The following is a 25,481-nucleotide window of genomic DNA, read 5'->3' on the forward strand; positions in this document are numbered from 1 at the left end:
CATGTTACATTACGAGGAGTCAAAGCACAAAAGGCACTCCACACATATACATAGCTTAATAAAAATCACAGAGTTGATAAAATGCACTTTTTTAAATCAAGATATGTATGTCTGTCTGCCTTCTGTGTTTTGACTTCACGTAATGTAACATGGCACTTTTATAACAAGTTCCATAAGATCAGATGATGGCAACATAAGACTGTGGAAACCAGTCATCTAAGAACAATAAAAGATTTGTACTGCGGGCATAGTGTACAAAGTGTGTTCTTCATTTTCAACCATACAGATCGCCATAAAGCACAACATGTGTACTTTACCTATGACAGACACACCCATGGAAAACCTGTCATGTTTGAATTGATGTGTTACTGCACAGCTTTCTATGTGGATACAACCATCACAACGCTTTGGTGTGTATGGACACACTAAGAGTACAAAATGGGAAAACTTTTACACAGCAACTGAACATTCATTATGAATTACTCACATGCTGCACCAAATATGCTATTTATATATTCCCATCCTCTTACTGGCTTACCATCTTTCCTTTGTTTTCACTCTATGTCAAGTTTCTAGGCAGTTCAATGAATAAATTTACAGAAAATTTTAAGTAAGTTTTTTGTGCTGGGAAAAACACAGAAAAAATTAAACATCAAAATGACAACTAGTGCGTCAAACTGCTGTTCACCACTCTGATTTTCAAATCATACCTATCTTCATCTTGTTTTGCTGTATCTACCAAGAAATCAAATCCTGAAGGAACCACACAACTTCCTCCAATCTTTCCCTGTTTTACTGCTTGGTCAAACCCCTGGTTTAAAAGCTACTGTTTCAGTCAAGACTTGTTTATATGTCTCAGTCTGGTAGCAAGCAGTTTTTCATCTTTGTTTGGTCAAGTTTTTTCTCATAGAAATATCTAATATATGGAACTAAAATTCTGCTCTCATAAATTACTGGATCGTTTCATGTGCTCATCAGTGCAAAATGAAGGGGTTTGGTTTCAAAACAAAATTTCCAGTTGTATAAAATGCTGGGAATCATCACATAAAAATTTAAACACACATTCTTCTGAAAAAGCACATATACAATGCGACATAGCATTTGTGTAAACTGCTCCTGTAGTTACAAAACTTTTGCACCTAATTTCAGCATGAAATACATACTACATGATCAATCATAATTACTATATTAATTGTAAGACCGATTCGACGAAGCTTCCCCTGCTAGTCTATCCTCTGCATGCCTCATCATCTCTGTGCAACTGGCACAACATACATCCATTTGCAGTGCACTTGCTTCATGCAATCAACCTTTGATCTGCCTCTACAATTTTCACTAACCACACGTCTCTCCATTACCAAACGGATGACTCCATGATGCCTCAGGATCTGCTCTATCAACAAATTCCCTTATTTAGTCAATTTTCTTCCGTAAATCACTTTTTGCCCCCGGTTCAGTTCATAACCTCCTCATTAGTTAACCTAATCTTTCCATTTAATCTTCAGCATTCTTCTGTAGCACTGCATTTCAGAAGGTGGCCTGTATTTCAAGAAGGTACTCTCTTCTTGTCTGAACTGTTCACAGTCCTCGTTTCACTTTTTCTCTGCCATACAATGCTACATTAAAAATTTTGGCAATAATTTCCATTCTGCATTTTGGCCACCATCAGTGATTCTGCTACCCAAATAGCAAAAGTAATCTACTTTTTGCATCTCATTTCCTAACCTAATTCCCTCAGTATTACATAATTTAATTCAACTACACTCCACAACTTTTGCTTTACCTCAGTAGGTTTATGTTACTCTTCTCACCTCATTTCAAGATACAGTCCATTCTGCTCAATTTATCTTCCATGATTCAATGCCACCTCTGAGAGACTTTGTTATCAGAAAATAAAAGTTTTTCTTTATTCTCTATTAACATTAATTTGCTCTTTTCTTAACTGCTTGCTTAGTGGTATAGATTGGAAAACATTGGGGATATGCTATAACTCCATTATGAATTACTGTTTCCCTTTCATGTCCTTAGACTCACAATCACAGTTTGAGTTCGATGCAAGTTTTAGATAACCTATCGCTCTCTACATTTTATCTTTCTACTTTAAGTATTTCAAACGGTACACTCCAGTCAACAATGCCAAAAGTTCTCTCTAAATCTATATAGACTGTACGCATAGGTTCGCCTTTCTTCGACATTACATTGTAGGGTCAGTATTGCCTCATGTGTTTCTAAATTTTTCCAGAACCCAAACTGTTGTTCCCTGAAATCAGCATCTGTCAGTCTTTAAATAATTCCTATCAGTATTTTGCAACCACAAAATGTGGTGCAAAGATTGGTAACTTTCTCTAAATGTTTAGAAATGTAAAATTTTTGCACTCCAAAAACTGAAATAACTTAGTATCCTATGAATATAATATCAATGAGTCACTATTGGAATCAGCCGACTCATACAAATACCTTGGTTTAACACTTTGCAGGGACATGAAATGGAATGATCACATAGGTCTAGTCATGAGTAAAGCAGGTGGTAGACTTCAGTTTACTGATAGAAAACGGGGGAAATGGAATCAGTCTACAAAGGAGATTGCATACAAATCATTCATAAAACCGGTTCTAGGATATTACTCAAGTGTGTGGGACCTTTACCAGATAGGACTAACAGGGGATATTGAACATATACAAAGAAGGGCAGCACAGATGGTAACGGGTTTGTTTAATCTGTGGGAAGAGTGTCACAGAGATACTGAACTAGAAGACTAAGATAGATGTAAACTATCCTGAGAAAGACTGTTAAAGTTTCTAGAACTGGCTTTAAACGATTATTCTAGGCATATACTACAATCCGCTATGTATCACTCACAGATCGTGAGGATAATTTTAGAATAATTACTGCATGCACAGAGGCATTTAAACAATCATTCTCCCCACACGCAATACGTTAATTGAAGGGAAAGAAACCCTAATAACTGGTATAATTGGACATACCCTCCGCCATTCACCTCACGGTGGTTTGCAGAGTATAAATGTAGATCATTGGTAATATTCACGTATCAGCAAAGACTTTCTCTGGAACTGAAATTATTACATTTTTCTTGCATGTCTGAAGATATTTCATCTGTCTCATAACTTGCATACCATGTGGAATCTGTTTGCCATGTATGTTCTTCCAACGTTCTCAATAATTCTTACAAAAATGTCATCTAATACAATTGCTTTGTTTCACGTTTGGTACTTCAGTGCTCCATTAAATGACTAGTATATTATCCACACATAATATAGACCAAGAATGTATTTCCCTATGTGCTCATTCCAATCTGTTATGGAGTGTCGTACCCTTGGCTTAAGTGAAGTAGCTAGTTTTTCTGTATCTAAAAAGAGAATCAGGTTGCCAGAGCCCTGATAATTTTTAAACTCAAGGCAACAATAGCAATGGTACTCTCCTTTCCCAATATTGTTCTGTATTAACTTCTTATGTGATCGGTGCTGTTAGCTAACTTGTTTCCATCTACAGCGATTCTCCACAAACTATTCAATCTATTCCATCAACTGCTATAGGCTTCACACAGCAACTTCTGCCACAATGGTTTTATATCATCATCTATTGCCAGTAAATGTACAAGCATTCCCAAATGAAAGCATGTTACATTATTTTGAAATTTTGTGCTGCTATTTACAAAAATAAATATCCAAGCACATACCAATGAAATGTATCAACCATCAAAGTCACTGCAACTCTAAAAACAACAAGGTAATAACTTATTATAAATTATGCTCTTGAAACGTCATGTGCCTTTATGATCAGAAATATGTAAGTTATATTTAAGATATTATTATTATTACATGGATGAAAAATTGTTTCCTAAGTGCAGAATACACATTACTTTCTAAAGAAGAACGTGAGCAAGCAATCATAAGTTTCCATGTAGTATAATCTCACTATGTGGAAATCAAGGTGTTATTCTTCTCTGCAATAAAAGATGTCAAATCACGAGGAGACTGAGCAGTACTGGTATTCCGCTCCAAGGGGTGAAATCTTTAGTACTGTCAGTAAACAATTTAAAAGTAGAAAACACAAAATTAACTTTTGTAAATGTTAAGTTTCTTCCTGAAAGAAGAAAATAAGGACAGTGTTGGAAAGGAGGGCTATCTGTTATTAGAGATGGGCTGCTCTTAATGTGTGGTTCACATGACTTACCCTGCATTCCCAACCTTTACCAACCTACTCCCTTCCCTCTGTTGGGTAAGGATCTGAAAGTTTTTCTTTCTAGATTTTCAGCAGTACTGTTAATGTGTTGGCTGCTGCATGCTCAGTGACTGATGTTTCACCACAGGCCAAGCTAGGCACATGGCGTTGTGCACGAGGATTTGCTGTGGCTGTTGGCGGTCACACGGCGTCAAGCATGTAGTCCTGTTGTGGCAGCCAGTGGCCCCAAGGCAGTCAACGTGTTGGTTTTTTCTTCTAAAGTGCTGCCTAACCATTCTGTCTCCTTGCAATTCTACAATTCTTTATAGTGAATTATTCTTTTGACAGAATATGTCTCTGTTAGCAGTCTGCTTTTCTTTTCTTGTGAAAATGATAACTTCTGAATTTGTACGGTGGAACAATGTTTTACCATGATGACAGATGTTTAAATAATCAGGACCACAAACCTCTCCATTCCAGGTTGTAGTATGGTGGCCATATTCAAAAGAAAGGTAATTTATATATGTTGTCTGCTGTCAATGAATACTGGTATTACACTGCTGTTTTGTTGTAACCTGCATATTACTCTTAAGATATTCTAAATAAAAATTGCTTTCAGTAAGGTAGTTTTGTCAGTTCATGCCAATAAGAAAAAAGAAAAAAAGTCAGAAAAACTTACGACTATCTCTGCAAAGCTGTTGATGAGCCAAATTCTTCTTTCAACAAACATAGAAAAGTAATTGCACAAGATTTATTCATTCATTTATTTATTTCATTTTAGTCTGAAATTTCTTGAGTCATTCAGTTATTCAAAGTTATAGTTCCAAGCAGCTCTGCTTCAGAAATACATTTTACAGCAAGAACTGACATTCAATATATTATATATATTAAACTTAAAACACAGGTACATTAGGGTATGAAGCCCCGCAAAAGAAATTTCTCTCAGATGAATATTGCAGAGCATTTTCAACTTTTTGAGGTCTGTATGGGGAATGGTGTATAATCAGGTTAATAAAAAAACAAAAATGCATTGTAATAACACACGATTTATCGAATCACATGTGTAATGTGTGCTGACCAGCCCACAAACTATATATTATTATCACAAAGTAATGTATCCCAGTACATCGTCAAATGCAGCTACTACTCTCAACAATGTTACACATGTTCATCAATTACACTCTTGCACATCGGTCACCTTCAGAATTACATCCTCCTTGAGATCTCAAACGATAGCTAAATCTATACATATACATACACATATATATATTTTTACACGCATCAGTGTCAGATGACCCATTCACACACTGCACACAATCCCGAAACATATGACACATGACAGCACACTGTCGATGCAGACTACTGCGCTGGGCCCCCTGGCGGAGTCCGCCGGCCTTCGGTCCGGCAGGGCACCAGTGTCAGATCGGACACAGCAACGGGGACGGGCGAGTCTGAGAAGGCAGAAAGTCGCCGTGCACGGGTGGCCACAGCAGACGCGGTGGATGGAACCACAACAGCAGGTGTGGTACATGGCAAACCTGCCGATGACAAGCTATGGCATCGTACGACATGCGTAGACGCCCAGTCCCCACCACCTCCAAGGAGACCTGTCGAGCTTGACCGATAAGGGGGTGGCGATTCCCCATCGAACACTGTTCGGTTTGGAGGCGGCCGGATGCACTTTTGGTAGATTTCACTCTCCTGTAAACAGAAATGCTTAAACTTTACACCTCACATTGTGGAACTAATGTGTTATACAGAACAAAGTATAAAAAAATTACATTCAAAATCTTTTGTTCTCACAAGTTGTGTGTTCTGCTGGAACTTTTTTTTTTTTTTTTTTTTTTTTTTTTTTTTTTTTTTTTTTTTTTTTTGTGAAGTGGTGTCATTTGGCTATGAGAAATTCAAACTCTGAAGCCAAAAGGCATATAGTGTTTGTTTCTTCACTGGTATCAATTTTAGCATTTCCAGCATACGTGAAAACTTAACAGGTGTATACAAGAGAAAAAGCTTTCATTTACATAGAAGTACAGGTAAATCCTGTTATTTGCGATTGTTACATTCTGTGGAGCTTTCGTGCATACCAGATTCATGAAAATTGAGTCATTTTATATGTAAAATATGGGTTAAGTTCTCATCTACCAACATATTAATTTTAAAGTAGCATAGTATCTTGGTACTTTTACCAAAGATAACCATTACCATATCTCCAAATGCTAAATTTATATGCTAAAACACAGTAATACACAAAATCATTTTTCCATATCCAATGAAATCTCAGCCTGCTCCTAACCCAACCCTTGAATGCCATAGGATTTTAAAAGTGATATATCATAAAGGGTTTTAATTTGTAATTCCCTGCAGCATTTCCTCCAAAAAGAAGGGTACATCAGTCTTTGGCAGTCTTAGATCCAGGTGTTTTCTCTTCAGTAGAAACGAAGGTGTGGCTTGACATTCATTTCCAAACTAAACCTGTTTCATCAAGATTGAATACCTCCTTTGCAGTATAGCCTTTTTCTGCCCTGTTTCTTTAAACACCTTTTTAAATTCCTCGGCTCCATATCTGTCTGCCGCAGCTGCGCTCTCTCCTGTCATTTTAATGTTGCAAAAGCCAACAATGCTGGAATTGATCAAATCAATCTGGACTGGCCAAGAAAGGTGCTGTATCATCATCTTCTGTTCAATCTGCTTGTAAGCTCTTGGCTTTGACTTGAATACCAGCTGCAGGGAGAAACATGGTAGTGGTGTTCAATCCAATGGCTTAATATTTTTTCCATTCTTTCCTTCACCTCCAAGATTTGGTCTCTCTAATCACACTCAAATCAATTAAGCATTAAGCAAATTTTCAAACTGATTCCACGATGTCACAAACAATTCGCAAAGTGGATTCACAAAGTACATGGAATGTCAACAATATGGTCACCTATTCCATAGTGATGCAAAACCTCTTTTTTTAATGAATACAGCTTTTATACATACTTCTTTCTCTCAATAGGCACACTTTCTTTCCGTTTACCTGACATTTTAAAAACATACACTGTCAAGTGCAACTTCACAGCTCTACTGACCTCATAAGATGACACGTCTCGACAAACATGACAGACGACGCTTGTTGAGATTGCTGACACAGTAACACTTTCGTGTACAGTGAACAGATGGCAGCACATGACTTAGAACTAAAATCATGTGTATAGGAAAAAGCAGATAACTAATCTGTGTACAACAAAGTCAACCTGTACTACACAATCTATGAACAACAGAGAGAAAAAGTTCAGAAATATTTGAAAAAATTTGTAACTAGAGTCCAGATTTTTGTCTGTTACTATTCTGAAACTCTAATATGCATATAGTATGTTGATAAACTTAACACTCTTTAAACTTAACATTTACTCTTTCCACTAAGCACATTTGTAAAAGTGGTCCTCAGAAATACAGAATTTATAAATATTTATGTAAACAAGGCTCTTGGGAAAACTCTACAACCATGAGCATTTTGAGCAAAACTACAATTATTTTCATGATTTCTGACTAAATTTGACAGCACATGGCAACAACTGTTATCACCTAAATAATATGCTGCATTATGATCACAGTAAAATTTCACATTTCAGCTGATCTGTGAAAATACAGGCAAAAAAATAACACTAAATGAAAACAGAACAGCAACAATAGAAATATTAGGAAAATACAAAAATAGAAATATTAGAAAAATACCTAAAAATAAAACTGCCTTTTAAATATTTACTTGTCATTCACTATTAACTTAAATTACCATAGTCACAATGAGATACCTGCCAAATCACACAGAAAGACACCAATCAAAATTCCGATATGCTTCTGCTTGTTAAACTGTTTGTAATGGAACCAGCAGTCTTAAGCAAACTGCTGTTCTTAAACTTATTCAGTTAATGTTAAGTGCACAATCTTCAAACATTTCAAATTTGACATTTATTGAAGGAAGTCATTGTCCTGCAGATGCTGTTTTTATTTTTGAAATAAACACTTTATTTAATGCTTTTGTGTTATTTGCTAATTTTGCACCCTTAGTAATTTCCAACCTACTTGGTAGTGAAACAAATGACAGAAGTTACAGAAGCTTCAGGAATAGAAATATTCATAAATGTACACAAAAAAAAAAAAAATTATATGCCTCCATGACATCAAAAAAACTGTAGTTGTTTAACTCAAATGACATTACAACTTACTTTCACAGATGTGAATTCCATATGTAAAATGATAAAATCCAACCTTCATGCAGGTCTTTGTTGCCATGCCAGCATAAATCACATCAAAGTCTCTTAGTTCACATGTCAAATAAAATTGCTCGACGTAGTAAACAACTAACAATCAAATGTCAATAGATTTAATTGCACGATTGTGTTGTCAGAGGTATAAAAATTGCTTAAACAAAAGGAATAAACATTCACTCAAAAGAATTACTACATATGCCTAACCTAAAGTAAAAGTTATGCAGAAAATCTCTTGTGTGAAACGTGCTGTATCAGAGACAGGTGAAGCTTTAAAAAATTTTGATGGTGTCCCAGGAATGTAAAAATTTCTTATTACATGTCTGAGTGAGCAAGAAGCCAGCCAAAACACAACACAAATACAGATCAGTCACAAATTGTCAATTGGGCAACTAGTGATGTGTATGGAGGTTGTGCTGATTACCATCACATTCACAAGTTAGTTTCATTAGGGATACCATTAGAAGGCTGTTTCTGCACACTAATTTGTGGACGAGATGTGTGACTGCAGCGTTTCAATGTGACAGGTGTGTGTAAAAAGTTTTTATGTATATTTGTCACTATCTATCTAATCTTGAAGCTGCTGTAACTTTTGCCATTTGTTTCAGTTCTGGTAGCTTGAAAACTGTGCAAAATCATGAAATAAAATGTTTTTGTTTTTGAAATAGAAAACCTATGCAGGATGACTTTCCTCAGTAACTTTGTAGCTGCTGTGGACCCACACATACAATTAGGAAAAGTGAGATTACTTTACAGGCTAAAAAAAAAAAAAAAAAAAAAAAAAAGAGAGATCAGCAATTGCTTTAATGTATGATTTTCAATGATAAAATGTAGTGGTTTCGTATTGCATGTAGTATTTGCTCTACTGACCTGCTCCGGGTCCCGAATTTTCAGTCGTGTCGAACTGCCATAAGGGAGTTCCTCCCCATCTGGTAAGGCAATATTTGGTGGCAGTCCCAATTCCAAGTCTGTACTGACCGAGTGGAGGCGTACCTGTCTGTCCCGCAGCTCGCGGCTCAACCGTTCCATCCCCACCACCATCTGCAAGACAATGCAATCTTTGTTACTTAAATATCACTTACATATTTAATTTTACCAATTTTTGACAAATGCAACATTATTTTATATTTAAGACACAACTGGGTGAATCTGAGATGTTTTGCTGATAACTAAAACAAGTTCTCATTAATAACCACTTATTAAGAAAAGGGTAGACTGCTACTCACCCCACAGAAGAGGTGCCGAGTCACAGACAGGCACAATGAAAAGACCACTAATTTACGCTTTTGACCAAAAGGTCTTCTTTGGAAACAGAAAGCGCACAGCCACAGTGGCCGGAGACAATGGCCATGTGCATGCAAGTTGTACATGTGTCAATACGTGCGTGCTTTCTATTTCCGAAGAAGGCTTTTTGGCCAAAAGCTTAAGTGCTTAGTAGTCTTTTCACTGTGCCTGTCTGTGACTCAACGTTGCCTCTATGGGATGAGAAGCAACTACACTTTTCAGAATATTATTGTTAATCCATCCTGGACTTTCCATTTTTTAATTTTCACTTACTGATGTCATCTGATGTGTGAGAGACAATCCTTCACTTTAAGTATAAGCATAACACATTTATCAAACAAAGTAAGAGGCTTCGGGTCACCTGTTTTCACATAACAAGGTAGCTTACTCTAATATCACCTTTGAAAATCTGCATTCATCTCATGACAAGAAGTTTTTTTACTGTGCATGTGAGTTTTATTTACTAAACTAAAAATTCTAATAACTGCTGTAGAAATACGAACAACATGACACACAAAGTAACATGACACTAAAATAATGATTTTTTTCAAACCACAAAGCTAAGTACATTTTTTAGCACTTATATGTGCAATTCCACTTTATTTGTGTACTACAGTTTCTGCTATACTGCTTCACACTGTCTTGTGTTCTAATATGCAAGCTCCAGTCTGCTAACTTGCACTAACACTTCAAGAAAACGATTTTTTTATATATTTTTTTCTTTTCCTCATTTATATCCAAACATCTTCCTACCAGAGCAGTACTGTCCCATGCATTCCTCCCTCAAAATATTTACTGTATGTGTTGTGCTTTGCAGTAATGAAAGCAAGTTATTCCCACCTAATCTTGATGACAGCATTTTACAGCCTGCTCTTCGCCTACAACTAAGCGCTTTACTCAAAATAAACTTCTGCTTCTGAGATGTGCATGGTGCAATCTGTCATTTTACTGTCTTATATTACGAGGGCTATCCACAAAGTACATTACGTTTTGGAATTAAAAATTAATAAAGTATTGGAAATTTTTTTTATTATATACAGATGAAAGCCACACTTAAATACTACTTTTCTACATAGTTGCCATTTAAATTAAGGCACTTATCATAGCGATGGACGAGCTTGGAAATTCTTTCAACCACGTGGTTACCTCTTCTTGAAGCTGTGCGTCGTCATCAAAACGCTGCATAGCCAACCACTTCTTCATTGCTGGGAATAAGTGGAAGTCGCTCTGTGCCAGGTCAGGACTGTACGGCGGATGAGGAAACAACTCCCACTTAAAAGATTCGAGAACTTCACGAGTGGCATTTGCCGTGTGGGCCTGGGCATTGTCGTGAATCAGCAAGATCTTTGAGCCCAACTTTCCCCTGCACTTGTTTTGTATTGATCTTCTGAGGTTGTGCAGAGTTTGGCAATACCTTTGAGAGTTTATTGTAGTGACTCTTTCCAGGAAATCCACAAAAATCACACCTTTTCTGTCCCAAAAGAGGTAACCACGTGGTTGAAGGTGCAGGCGGTCGAATTTTACGACAAAGGAATTTCCAAGCTCGTCCATCGCTATGATAAGTGCCTTAATTTAAATGGCAACTATGTAGAAAAGTAGTATTTAAGTGTGGCTTTCATCTGTATATAATAAATAAAATTTCCAATACTTTATCTATTTTTAATTCCAAAACGTAATGTACTTTGTGGATAGCCCTCGTATTTATAGTTTGTTTTGCTTCCAGCACTATAACATTCTTCACTAGTGTAGTTTCGTTTAGTTGGCTGCTCATTCTGCAGACCTCTCACTATGATGTGGAATGAGTAAATTTTCAATTATTTTACACTTCCTCAGCGAAAATATGGTAGTGTGGACATTGCTCAGGAGATAAAATTTTAATTTGTGTTTGAAGGTTATTTTATTATTTACTACATTCTTTACATCACTGGGTAGGTGACCAAAGATTTTTTTGGCTAAAACATCATTCTTTTCTGTACCACCCTAAGGTTGAGGAAGTTATTTCTCCTTCTAATATTATAATAATAAATGTAGCTGCTATTTTAAAACTGTGGTTGGGTGCTGACAGCATACTTTGTAAAGGAGGTTGTTAGTATTCACAACTATTTAAAGAACCAAAAAGAGGTTCTATAGTCCACACCATAAATTATTGTTATTACTTGCTACGGTGCAACAAACACTTCTTTTCCTTCAATGACAAATTACCCCAAAATTTGCCACCATAAGACAATTGGAAAAGCAAGTCAATTTGATGATGTTTTCCTCTCCAATATCTGATACCAGTAGCATAAAAGTTTCACAGCTTAAATCTTGTAGATGATCTGTGATATGTGATTACTGGTTTAGGTTCTTATCAATGATATAAAAATCCGAGAATTCAGCACATTGTTTCATTTATTTCTAATGGTGTGGTCAGGCATACAGTAAACAACTGTATATAGTGTGTCTTATCTATGTGTAAAGACAATCCATTTGCAAAGAACTAGTTATTCATTTTTCTAGGTAATTTTATTTACATTTTCAAATGTTGAATTTTCTCCAATAGACTCAATTATAATACCTGCATGAACAGGAAAAAGAATTATTCCTGCTTCTTGGACATATAAAGGTGAATGATTTACATATAACCAAAGGAAGTAGTTTTCTCATTTCTAAAAGAAAGGAAAAATTGAATTATAAATCTATTAAGCACTAATGTTCCAACCTGTCTGTACGGAATACGTTTCTCGTGTCTAATAATGAAAAGACTGCACCACAATGACAACTACTTCTGCCAGTATCTCGTCTCCTACCTCCCAAACTTTACAGAAGCTCTCCTGCAGTTTGCAGGGGAGCTTCTGTAAAGTTTTGAAGGTAGGAGACAAGATACTGGCAGAAGTAAAGCTGTGAGGACGGGGCGTGAGTCGTGCTTGGGTAGCTCAGATGGTAGAGCACTTGCCCGCGAAAGGCAAAGGTCTCAAGTTCGAGTCTCGGTTTGGCACACAGTTTTAATCTGCCAGGAAACTTCATATCAGTGCACACTCCGCTGCAGAGTGAAAATCTCTTTCTGGACACAAAAAATTGTTTCCTTTTACACCACAAAAGTTGCTTGTTTCAGGAGGAAAGAACTTTGTACATTTTACAAGGCAAAATAAATATACTGCCACTACATAAATGTTTGAGTCAGTACATTACCATACTTACGGGGGCAGGTGGAGGTACAGGTGGGCCGGCGGGGGCGGGGGGCGGTGGCTCACTCTTGTGCCAGGAGCGCGCGCGCCCCCCCAGGCCACCGCCAGTCGTTCGGTAGTGGCTCACGACGCACGTCACCAGGCCCAGAGTGGCCAGCACCACAGCCACAACCAACACTAATACTGCCAGCCCAGGCACTTTAAGAGAAGAAGAGAATACGAGGTGGTTAAAATACATTGAAGCACTTTTTTTTTTACATTTTGTAAGTAAAACAAGAAAGTGAGTGTATATGAAGGATATCAGACTATAGGGTTTCTGTGTTTACTCTGAACATTTTGCTGAAACCAATTAAGCATTTTTAAAACAATTGCATGTCTCTCAATAATAAGATGACAAAAGTGGTATATAAAAGACCTGTTTGTTAAAAACAGTGACTCTTGTACTGAAATGAGTATCAACTTAATGACTGACACTAAAAATTTATGTACACCAGTATCAGAACTCAAACCAAACTTTATCAGGGCCAGGTATTTGATGATTTTTATATACAACAAATAAGTCAAAAGTTTTCAATACTTGTATAATTTCTAAACCATATTTTTTTTTTCTTTCAATGCACATTATGCTACAGACATGGATACCTCATCAGCACCAAGATGATGTTCGAAATAGTAAAGCAAAATGGTGACATTCTCCAGAACATGTGCATGCTATGATTAACTGGATACATACATACAACTTTACTGCTATTAGCAGGTAGATCTTACTAACTTACTGCGAGTGTAACATTCCATACTAAGCGGCTCCATTTTTGCACGAAAAATTATTCCTACAGGAGGATGAGTGGATCAAAACACACATGCAGAGAGAGATCTATTTGCATGCTTTAATACACAAATGGATATGTACAATCTTTTCTATATTAAGCACACATTTTTTGTAAGTAACAACGATCACTTAAGTCAGTAAACAAAAGCTTTATGTATTCTGTAAATTGAAACACCTTCTTGCTGCAACCTATATTTATTTATGTTCTAGACACATTTCGCTCTTTACGTTAACAGATCTTCAGTGTATTTAATTGGGAATAATACAGTTTTTTAATATACAATACTTCTAGATTAGAAAACATTCCACATCATAATTTTTACATCATTAATCTATATGTACAGCATATAAAAAAAACCATATTCTTTGCAATTAAATCTGCTGACGATGCTTTAAGGTAAGCAGTGTCTGGAACATCAATAAATACAGACTGGATCAAGAGAAAGGCATTTCAGTTTATGAAACTGAATATTTATATACTTGCTGCAGATAACAGCCACACCAACAAAGTTGTTAAAAGCTTTATTGCACACCTGCGAAGCCACTCTACAAAGAAAACAGTGAATTCTCAATAAGAATAATCATGCACTGTACATCAAACTACACAATCGAAAAATTCCTCATATGCAAACAATATTCTCAATGAACAAATTGAACAGGAATGAACAGACCAGAAGTAATATGAAACTGTGAAGAATTCTGACATACTGAAACAAAAATGAGATGAACTTCACTGCAAGTAGTAATGAATGTTGCAGGGAAAGTTATGAGGGCTAACTGTATTTCATACCGTTCATGATTTTCCTAAAGATTTTAAGCAATCAACAGAAATGTGCCAATAAACGAAGAAAACTTTAAGCAATAAATCCAGAAATGTGCAAAAATGAGACTATTTAATATTAACTGCTGAGATAATCGCAGTACACAGGCCTTACATGTTCAAATGACAAGTGCACAGAAATACACAGATACTGACAGTGCTAAGGAAGTGAATTCATAGAGAATGCTAAAAGGGGGGCTAACAATATTATGGTAGTAACAGCAGCATTTTGTTTCCCAAGGAGAATAATATGGAGCACGAAAATTAATGGCACGCACGCACGCACTCACTCTCACTCCCCCCCCCACCCTTTCCAATACTGTATATACTTTAATTGCTGATACAGCTACCACAGACCTGTAGCAAGGCCTGTGAAGAATATATCACCACTTAAAGTAATGGCAGTGACAATTTTTTTCCAAAATAAAATTCATATGGAAAAGACAATAATGGTGCTATGACAACCACAATACAAAGGTTACCACAGTGTTTTTATTGGCAAACCGGTACACAAAGTACGAGTTCCTACCAGTTAATGGCAAAATTAAATTCGGAATGAAGGAACTCTAAAAAATATGTCAATGAAAAAAAAAATACATGATGTATGAATAACAATGACAATATCAACATACAATGCACATAGCCTGGCCTTTTTGTGTAGTGTTGTCCCCTAAAATACAGTACAGTAGGCAATTATAAGATAATTAGGATGGTTTGTGCAAGTAAATATTACTTTCTGTGAATTACATGGCTGGCTTGAGATTATTTGTCACAGACTGTCAAACGTTAATCAAAATAGAGTATGACAGGATCCAACTTCAACATTCATCATTGATGACAAATGTTTAACAGAACATACAGTAGGCAAACTTTTAAAATTTCCTCTACTGAAACAAACTGCTCTCACTGACAACCTTACTGCCTACTTCTATGTGAAATGACATCAAGAGTTGAATAATCATCTAACATAGTAAGAAATTCACAGCTTTGAAACCTCCAGTACAAAACCTCCTATCCTTCAGTAAACTTAACTACAGCAATGTACTGCCAGCATATACTTTTTTTTCTTTCAACTGCTTAACAAGAAGATTACCACAAGATAAATGAGCTTGCAGCCACAACAGTTTAATGATTTATATCACGCAAGGTAGAAAATAAACACCACAACAAGACAGTGGTGTTAAAATGATACTACAAAGTGGCACATCAAAAAGCTTCAATTCAAATGCTCTATTGCAAAATGAGACTGCAGCTCAACCCATTCCAAAAGCAGAGTAAAAAGCAGAGAATGGTCATTTGCCAAAGAGAAGAGTGGAGCTCACCTCATCTGTTCGATCGTCTCTTGCAATACACACTTTGCTTCAACTGTGATGTCAACCTGAAAGTATACCAGGCAATCAGATGAATGTGGCATACTGCACTCTCAATGGCTGACACTTCATATCTGTCTGATATGGAACTGAAAACTGTGGCGATATTTGGCAATAGCCTAAAATCTTGGCAATAATGTCTAGTGATATGTTGGTGACTCAATCATACATGTGTGGATAAAGTTAGGAAGGTTGTCCAAGTATTGCACGTGAATGCAAAAAATGGGGTAAAGGAGAAGGAAATTTATGAACTGTGTAATTTACTCTCGTCAATAATGAAAGAATATATAGATTCTTCAACACCACACAAAGACCTCTCTGACATTCACATACTGTTTATAGCGACAAAGACAACAGACTTTCAGTTGTGGTCCGCTCGGAAAAAGTTAAAAAAATTGGGAAACTTCTGCCACATAACAAAACACCCGGGATAATACGTCCACATTGTAACTATCTTAATAATCAAACGTTCCTGTAAACTATTTGACAATATAATAAAGAATGTTTGACAGGATTTGTGCTATGCACCGGCTATACATTTTTCCTGTCGCGACTTTAACACTGTATTCAGGCTACTGCTGATATACCGCAACTATTTTGACGTACTGACATTAACTATGAGCTGCCTCAAGCGTTACTTGATACTTCCAAAAATCTGCTTTCTTTTAATCTCTGGTAGTAATTAATCCTTGACGCTTTGCGTCCGCTTATTAATAACTGCCAATGCACATAGCTATATAAACGAAAACGTGTTCAAAAAAAGACTTACCGAATTAGAATCATTGCACTATAAATGGTTGCCTTTTTTTAACCCGAAGACAACACTGCCGACATAATCTCTTCTCATGTTTCTTTTCCTTCTTTTTTTCTTAACCGAGAAAACACCAAACTGGCCAAATGCCACTCTTGAAACCACTGAGGGCCAGGAAACACAATCGTTACCGAAGCTGCATGTTTCATTCGAACATTTTAAATAACAGAAAGAAATCATATGCACTTTGTTCAGCAAACGTTAGTGTATATGTATGACATATCCATATCTGGGTATAACATAATTGACACTTTTCACAGCAACACGTTAATTTATTCATTAATAACAAGTACAGATTCTCAATTCCGAGCAACACACCACTGTACGCGCCCCCGCCCCTCCACTTGTCAAACAAAATATTCTATGCAAACTGTCACTCAAAGGGTGTACACACTGCCACCTATATTATTCTTATTTCTCACCAACACATATGAAATTACTGCAGCGGTTAAGTCTTCCAAAGCCATATATGAACATGTAACTGTCTCTCGTTATCGCAGAAAAATGATACCCGATGTGTGTTAAGGACATGAAAATATGAATTTAATGGCTAGAAAGCACAAAATACAATAACTTTAAGTACTAAACTATCCGCAAAACTTGTGATTGCAGCGTGGTATTGAACGATAACTATAGGATCAAATGTGTAGCACCAACATTAGAATTTAGGAACGATCTACGCTCAATGTGTTACAGACGGAATGCATATTTTCGCACAATTTCATTTCATCAAACTGTTGATCTAAACGATAACTTAAACCTCACCACGGAGAGGATGCATATATGAAAGCTGAGATCAGTGGAGAGTAGCCTGCCGGTGTTGGCAACACTGCTGCTATGCAGTGACTACCGCCTCTAGCGGCAGCTCCGAGAACTATTCTCAGGCTCTCGTGGGTTTCAAATTTTTTGATTGTGATACTGTATTTGGTATCCGTCTGGTCGAAAGAAGTACGATCGTATGTCTTACAGATACATTCTGCATAGAATGATTGACATAAAAACATATGATACGCTATATGGAAGTTATAAAACAAGAGGTACTAAACTTCGTACTTACGACGAAACAATTTTTTTGCTTGAATATTGTGTCAGCAGCAGCTGTTAACTAACCTCTTGTTCTCCATGTAGAGATGAAATATTGAAGATTAAAAAATGATGTGCAAAGTAGACGCAATTTAGTACATTTTGGCAACTACACAGCACAAGGCTGCAAATGTTCATTTCTTGGGCACCCCGCCTTTTTCTCCCGTTTTAGCTGGTGTTTGATGCCGTCAGTTTCCTCGACGTTGATCACTTCATTCTATAGGCACTAATACTTCGGAAACATTTCTACTATGTAGACGATGCGAAACCAAATAACAATCGGTCCGCGTGACTTCAAGGGATGGAACATAAGTAAGCTATGAGTCATTACAGACGCGAAACTTGTCATCGTGGGAATAAATGAAGGTAGATGGGGCCAGTCGTTCGTGACTTTATAATGGAAGAACTATAGTATTCGCTCGAAATAATTGTTAGTTTAAGAGCGAGTGTAAACCCAAGACAGCAGCTCTAAAATCAGTGGTATAGTGGAATGTTTTTCACAGAATGAATGGATGTGCGAATATCATCGTTGCAGATTAAGAGCATACATTGTTGCAAAAACGTTAAATAATCCAGCTTTTAACAGCAGCTAATCAGATCAGTTGCGAAGGATTCTTGCAGAAAGCCGTGAAACTTATAGAAAAGTTGTGCAGATAAAACGAGACCAGATTACGTATACCGTAACTGCTGGTCCAATAAACAAAACTGAGAGGGTAATTAGATCAACGAAGAATTAAAAAAAATACATTGATGTGGAGGATGTTTCACTTAGACTACCGATACTGGAAATCTGCTGTTTAACTATCAGCAAATTACTCTCTCACATAGTCAATGAATCCTTTCAGCAAGGAACTGTTCCCAACAGACTGTCAAACCGCTATTCAAAACAGGTGATAAAACACACGATACTAATTGCAGTCCATTCTTCCTATCGATAAGTTTATAAAAATATTAGAAATTGTATGTTCAGCAGGACTGTTAACCACACGTAACAAATTAACTATCAACACCACGAATGGCGACTTGTAAGTAGCCATAAAAAGTTCCAGTTCTGGCCAAGTTAAAAACCTGCGTAATACCAACTTTTAAATTATTTTCTTGAAAGAAAGCTGCCTGTAGAATAACCGTTACAGTGTCATATGCTTACCGCTGCATTCTTAGGTCTACAGAGCGATGAAACATCACAGTGGAAGAATGAAACGCTTCTAATCTAAATTCGCGGCGTAGTACTTCAGTATCCTATGAAAACATACGGTTAATACAGAAAGTCCAGTATGCCGTGGAAACGTCCATGTTGTGCCTACAGATAAATTTGTGTAACGCTTTGCGTTATCACAAAGCGTTGTGGCTTCATTAGATTTGTTCCTTTCACCTGAGAGCTAGCGGAGTGGCGTTCGGGGAGGGGCGTGGCCATCCCTTGCCCACGGGTCTGGGTGCCGTTGGGTGGTTTCAGTCGTCATGTACAGCAGTGGCAACTGCGATAATTGCGTGGTAGTCGTTGTGGCAGTGACAATTATTATGCTAAATGATATAATATTAACTTAAAACCACACCAGTTCGAAATGAGTTCATAATCGAGACAAATACTCAACAAATATTCTATTGGAAAATGTATTGCATGTACTTTTACCAACCAAGTGCTATTAAAAATTGTTACGTATCTGACATTCTGTAGTACATTCGCCATCTTATTCATGATTTACTCAAATCGCAGTGAAATAATATTTGGACGAATAAACTTACTATTGTTTTGTATGATTTACTACTCTTTTGTATGATTGTGTTTTATCAATTAAACAGAAAGCGACTGTATAATTCATAATCGAAAAACGATGGTTTTCGATATCGCAGAGTATGGAAAACTTACAGTACATCTACATTTTTAAAGTTACCAGGATGACCGTTATTCTGCCTTTCGGAAAGCAGTTAGGTAACCGTACCGGTATTCATAAACTCGCTATGATTCTTCAGCAATCTTCCACAATTACCACCACCAAAAAATGCTCCCAACTGGCTCAGTATCCGTTGGTAGCTCTATGAGCATTCACTGTGTAATCTGGGTTTACCCAATCGAGAAGCTGCCTGTAGAATAACCGTTACAGTGTCATATGCTTACCGCTGCATTCTTAGGTCTACAGAGCGATGAAACATCACAGTGGAAGAATGAAACGCTTCTAATCTAAATTCGCGGCGTAGTACTTCAGTATCCTATGAAAACATACGGTTAATACAGAAAGTCCAGTATGCCGTGGAACCGTCCATGTTGTGCATACAGATAAATTTGAGTAACGCTTTGCGTTATCACAAAGCGTTGTTGTTTATTATTAATGGAAAGGATTTGGGGTTGACCTTTCGCTACGTGGCAATGACAAGATAAAGGGTTACAAGAACGCTCTGATTGTTTATCGTATATTATAAAATGTAGCTTTAGAGCAGGTGATGTGCTTAGAAAAATGAATGAGGGTAGTGTCGGTACGAATGTTGTATAGTTGATGGTGAAACTACTTAACAAGAAAGGGCGTTGTGGTTGTACGATTTAACCAGTATAAACATTAGCGCAGTTTTTAGACCGAACTACAATTTCACTGAAATGGTTGGAGACTTTAAACTCTACAGTGCGTGCCAACATCTCAAAACGTTATTTTACTTGAAATAAAAGCTTTCAAGTTCTTCTTTTTAAATTAAATTGCTGACACTCAATTCCTGAAATTTTGATTCTTCTAAAGTCCACAATATTATTTTTAAGTAGACATCGACGCTAGTCTTTTTTATTTAATCTTAATGACTTTTTGCAGTTTCTTTGACTCGCGAAGAAAAAAATCTTTGGATTCTCTGCTCTGTTGTCAACCCCGTGTTCTCTGCGATACAATTTCAAATGGAATTTGTTACAAAATTTTAATTACTGTTTGCTTCTTCCAATCTTGTTTTCAAACGAAAAGTATTTATTTCGAGCTCAAGCTACAAGGTAAGTAAACATTTTGCCAACAGACATTGGGCATTAATGTAGAAGCATAAGGGCAAATACTGTATTTCCCTTTGTCTTTTCATGCTAACAGCTGTGGAATTGCCTAGAACCAGCGTGACGCGTACAATATATGTGGATGTAGCTGACTGTCAGTGACCATGTTCTTGTGAACTATTGAAACTTCAAGCTGCAGATAACGGTGAGTGCGCCACTAAAGGTAAAATACTTTTTAACTGAGAAAAAATATTTTAATGATACTGTTGCTCACGGTGTAACAGACATTCCGCGCGAAATACTGAAAAATGTATTAGTCACGATTTCTGCCCGAGGTTACACAATTCTGTCGTGAAGATCACACGCTCAAATCTAAATTTCGACAACGTTAGCAAAAAATGATGGTTAATCAGTCCTGCAATACATTGCGTATTTACGATATCTTCATCAGATATGAATTTAAAACTTACAAGCAAAGATCTCAAGTCACGTATACAATCACTTCACCAAATCGAAGCACTCGGAACAGAATCAAGATCTACTTCGAAATTCCACAGTTCGCTGTTTGGTGCATATTGTCGATGGAGGTGGCAGGAGACCAACACAGAGTACAAATACAGGGCTGTTACAAATGATTCGTTCCTTTTCAAGGCTCTATGTTTTCCAAAGAACTGCATGTACAAATATGATTGATTTATGAAAAGAACCGTAAACTCACCAAGTTTACATTTTGCAATCCACAGATGTTCTATGACTACCCGTTTGGTCACACGATACACATCCAAACGGTAGCCAAGTTAGTTTCATACCACGTACCAACATCTTGCCAGTTATTATCACAGCAGAACTGATGCGGTCTCTGAGCTGTTCAAGCGTTCTTTTCAGTGGAGGTACGTAAACACGGTCCTTAACGTACTCCCAGTGAAAGAGTCACGAGGCGTTGGGTCACACGTTCTTGGTGCCAAAGGAACAGAGCCTAACCATCTTCACTATTACTTCCAATCCAGCGATACGGAAGTTCGTCGTTTAGGAAGTGAACATTGATGCTCGAATGAGCTGGCGCCTCGTCTTGTTAGAATATGAAATTCTCCAAATCAGCAGTCAGTTGTGGAAACAACAATTGCAAGATAAGAGGTACCCGTCAGTCCTCGCACCAAAAAAATGAAAAGCCTTACATACGTCTTCCATAGAAAACATTATTCTCAGGCGAATCTCATTCATGCGCCACTATTTCATGATGCTGTTCAGTGTCCCACACTCTTACGTTGTGGCCATTAACCTTTTCAGATAAATGGAACGTTTCTTCGTCGCTGAATATCAGCTTGGAGGCGAAATGTTCAAGTGCTGCAATACTGAAGGCGCCGCCCATACTGTTACTGCACGAGCTGAAGACGGCACAGTCTGAAATATAACCCCCGTCTCAAAATCGTCCACACATTTTGCTGCAGTATTCCAAATTCGTGGCTTGGGTGGACCGTTGACTTTTTCTGGACGGCCTTACCCTCCCCACGGCTGCATCTGGCATACTTGGTCGAATAGTACTTTTCTGTTCACAAAAACAACCAGTGCCCCAAAATTGTCGATACCAACGCACACTGCTCCGTTACATGGGGTTCTCTTCCATGATTCCTTCTGAATTCACGCTGCACAGAACAAATAAACATCTTGCATATTCCAATAAACAAAAGGTGTTTTCTTGCTTTGTTGCACTTTTGTCAAGGCACTGCGCTCGTAACGCCAACTGGTGGGCACAGTGCAAACTCTGTGAGCTTACGGTTCTGTTCATGCGCCAATCACATTCGAACATGTGATTCTTTGGAAAAAAAAAAGAACTTTGAAAACGAATGAATCATTTATAGTAGCCCCGTACTATGCAGACATGGATGTCTATAGAAACTGATCCAGGAGGGGAGGGAAGGGATAGATTCTCAAATCATAATTTTTCGTATACATAACTGACTCTGAAGACGTGTCGTGACTCAAGAACAAGATTTGGTAAGAAAGTGACTTGTACGAAACGTACTGTATCTCAGTATATTGATACCCATTCACATATTTCTGAATTATTTTAAAGACTAAAGATAAACACATTTACAGTGGAATACATGAAGTTTACAGTGGAATATATGAAGTCCATAATTTTGTATTATTAATCTCTTTCAAGGTAATGTAGTGTGAAAAAAGGGAATGAGCTTTACAAAATTTATTCAATTTTGATACCATTTGTATTTTCAGGACTTCCATCATTTTGTCCGCAGCTCGTGGTCTCGAGGTCGCGTTCTCGCTTCCCGAGCTCGGGGTCCAGGGTTCGGTTCCCGGTCAGGGATTCTCGCCTGCCTCGAGATGACTGTGTGTGTGTGTGTGTGTGTGTGTGTGTGTGTGTGTGTGTGTGTGTTTGTGTTGTCCTCATCATTTCATCATAATTCATGAAAGTGGCGAGATTGGGCTGGGCGCCCCACAAAACAAGCATCATCATCATGTTTTTAAAGTAATAATTTTGTGTTACTGATATGAATTTTATAAATGCGAAAGTACCTATTCTGTTACGTTTTCACGACTACACCGCTGAACCGATTTCGATGGAATTTGGTATGGAGGTAGCTTGAACCCTGGGAAGAATTTAGGTTACTTTAGTAAGTTTTTTCTTAAAAAAAAAGAAGAAGAAACGACGCCTAGGAGGTGAAGTTGGGAATGGAGCACCACTTCTTACATCCGTGAACATACGCCACGTTAAAGAAGTATGAAATTTGTTACGTAATGTACACGTTGTATAATGTATAGCAGTTTCAATAGCTCAGTGCATAGATAGATGGGCGCTCCTTCCTACACCCCTCTGCACGCACCGCTCAGCAGCGAAACTGTGCGTGCCATGGCATGTCGTCTTCCGTACGGGCAGACATGTTAGGGCAGATGACGTTATTTCATGTACGATAGCTTAATTACTTACCATCACTCATCATAACAAAATTACTGACACGCGAGTGCGATAAGTGTAACTTACAAGGAAACATCACCAACTTGCCCTAATATTTTAGAGAGAAAAAAAGCACTCTTGCTGGGTATCAGCCTCAGAAATCGATCCCTAGAGAAGATCCGTGTCATAATTCTGTGTGAGGTTGACATATTACATATCATACTCATATTATTTATTATTTCTTGCGTAAAATAACTTTTTCTCGAACGAGATTTCAAAACACTTTGGGCAGATGTGTCCACCTACTGCCTCTTCTTCCTTCAACTTCAACATACTGTGAATAGCAGGGCTTCGGTTGTCACTACACTCTCTACATTTACAAGCGACGCATCTTCCGAAAGACGGAAACGGAATTTCGGAAACTGTTTTTCGCTGTCGTGTTTACATGTTAAAGTCTGAAGCGGATTTTCTAGCCCAGTTAAATATAGCGTCTGGAAAACAGCTGATCCAGTTTCTGATTCAGTCAACCCAATCGTTATTTCTCTTCACTTAAATAGTACAGGTAGATAGCTTCATGCTCAGTGCAATATTTCTGCTTCTCCTTCACTGCACAATAAGTCCATATTAACCGAATATTCTGTAAACAACACGTAACTTGACAACCCAAGCACGTTTCAAAACCGGTTGCGTTTACATGGAAGCGAAAATCGATTGCGGATTCGGAAAATCGGCAACTAGAAGCAGATTTCCAGAATCTGTTTTGAAGTGTTTACATGAGCACCCAGAAGCGGTATTGAGAAATCGGTTTACGAAATCCGGTTTTGTGGAGCCCTATGTAAATGGGGTGACTGTATAAAATTTCGCGCATGAGTATTAGGCGGCTGCAGTGGGGTGGACCAGGTAACAAGCAAGCAGTGCGCGCCAGAGTTCAAAAGATGTGCTTTCAGTAGGTCAGAATTACGTCACAAATTTTCGCACAGGATAGATTGCTCGGGCTGATATCTTGTACCAATACGTTTTTCTCCTTAAAATATGGGGTCAAGCTGGTAATGTTTCCTTCTTAGAGTCAGCAGTCGACTAAATGGATGTGGGAAAGAGGTCTGAACCAAGACGGCGCTCGTCCCCTCAGCTTGACACGTTATTGTGCGGATTTGCCGAGTGGACTGCAGAATTTGAAACTGTGTAACTGCAAGTTGTACGGTGCTGCTCTTGTAGAGAACGCAGAAATGGACGAGAAAAGTTTTGGAAATATTTCTCGGATATGTTCTGTAAAGTTCGTATTCGCCTTGCTTGCAAGACACCGCCGAACTGGGAGAAGGGCTACAACATAATTTCATCAACAGTGTGACAACCGTACATAATTGCAAGTCAAGTGTGACAACCAAACAAGTCTAAGTTACGTAGCGATTTCTGAAGCCACAGTATTCTCGTCATGGCAGAGCTAAATCTACTCTTCAGTACAATGGCAAACAAGAATTGCGAAATTAGTTGCAAGTCTGTACACCAGATTTCAGTTGGGGCAAGCGCCGCTCTTGCCCCCTTTGGGGACGTATGTATACTAACTGTTAGCAAGTAGTTCCTAGCTTCTGGTGAACCAAAATGGAAGGCTTCTATTTTGATAGAAATCGGAACAATTCTGCATATTCACGACTGTATTTAGAATATTGTAGCTGTTTAGTTTTTAATAATGCACTATTATGCTCGTTGCTGCTCTGTGGGCAACATGAAGCAGTTAGACAATGTCACCAGCAGGTGAAAGCAGACACCAGCGTTAGATAACACAACACTGTGTGTCTTATCTGACACAGTAAACA

At 37.6% G+C, this 25,481-nt stretch overlaps 1 protein-coding gene across 1 annotated transcript in view; it reads right to left on the reverse strand.

The window, feature by feature from the left end:
* Positions 1-5,209: 5,209 nt before the first annotated feature.
* LOC124788546 (protein TMEPAI-like) overlaps positions 5,210-25,481 on the reverse strand; it is a 183,603-nt gene continuing 163,331 nt past the window's right edge. Inside the window, exons 2-4 of the mRNA XM_047255817.1 lie at positions 12,895-13,079; positions 9,301-9,471; positions 5,210-5,884 (exon numbers count right to left, since the gene is read on the reverse strand). Coding sequence (XP_047111773.1) covers positions 5,543-5,884; positions 9,301-9,471; positions 12,895-13,079 — 698 coding nt within the window. The 3' untranslated portion in view covers positions 5,210-5,542. The remainder of the gene's footprint in view (positions 5,885-9,300; positions 9,472-12,894; positions 13,080-25,481) is intronic.

This window comes from Schistocerca piceifrons, chromosome 3 (genome assembly GCF_021461385.2).
Source record: "Schistocerca piceifrons isolate TAMUIC-IGC-003096 chromosome 3, iqSchPice1.1, whole genome shotgun sequence".
Taxonomy (NCBI): Eukaryota; Metazoa; Arthropoda; class Insecta; order Orthoptera; family Acrididae; genus Schistocerca; species Schistocerca piceifrons.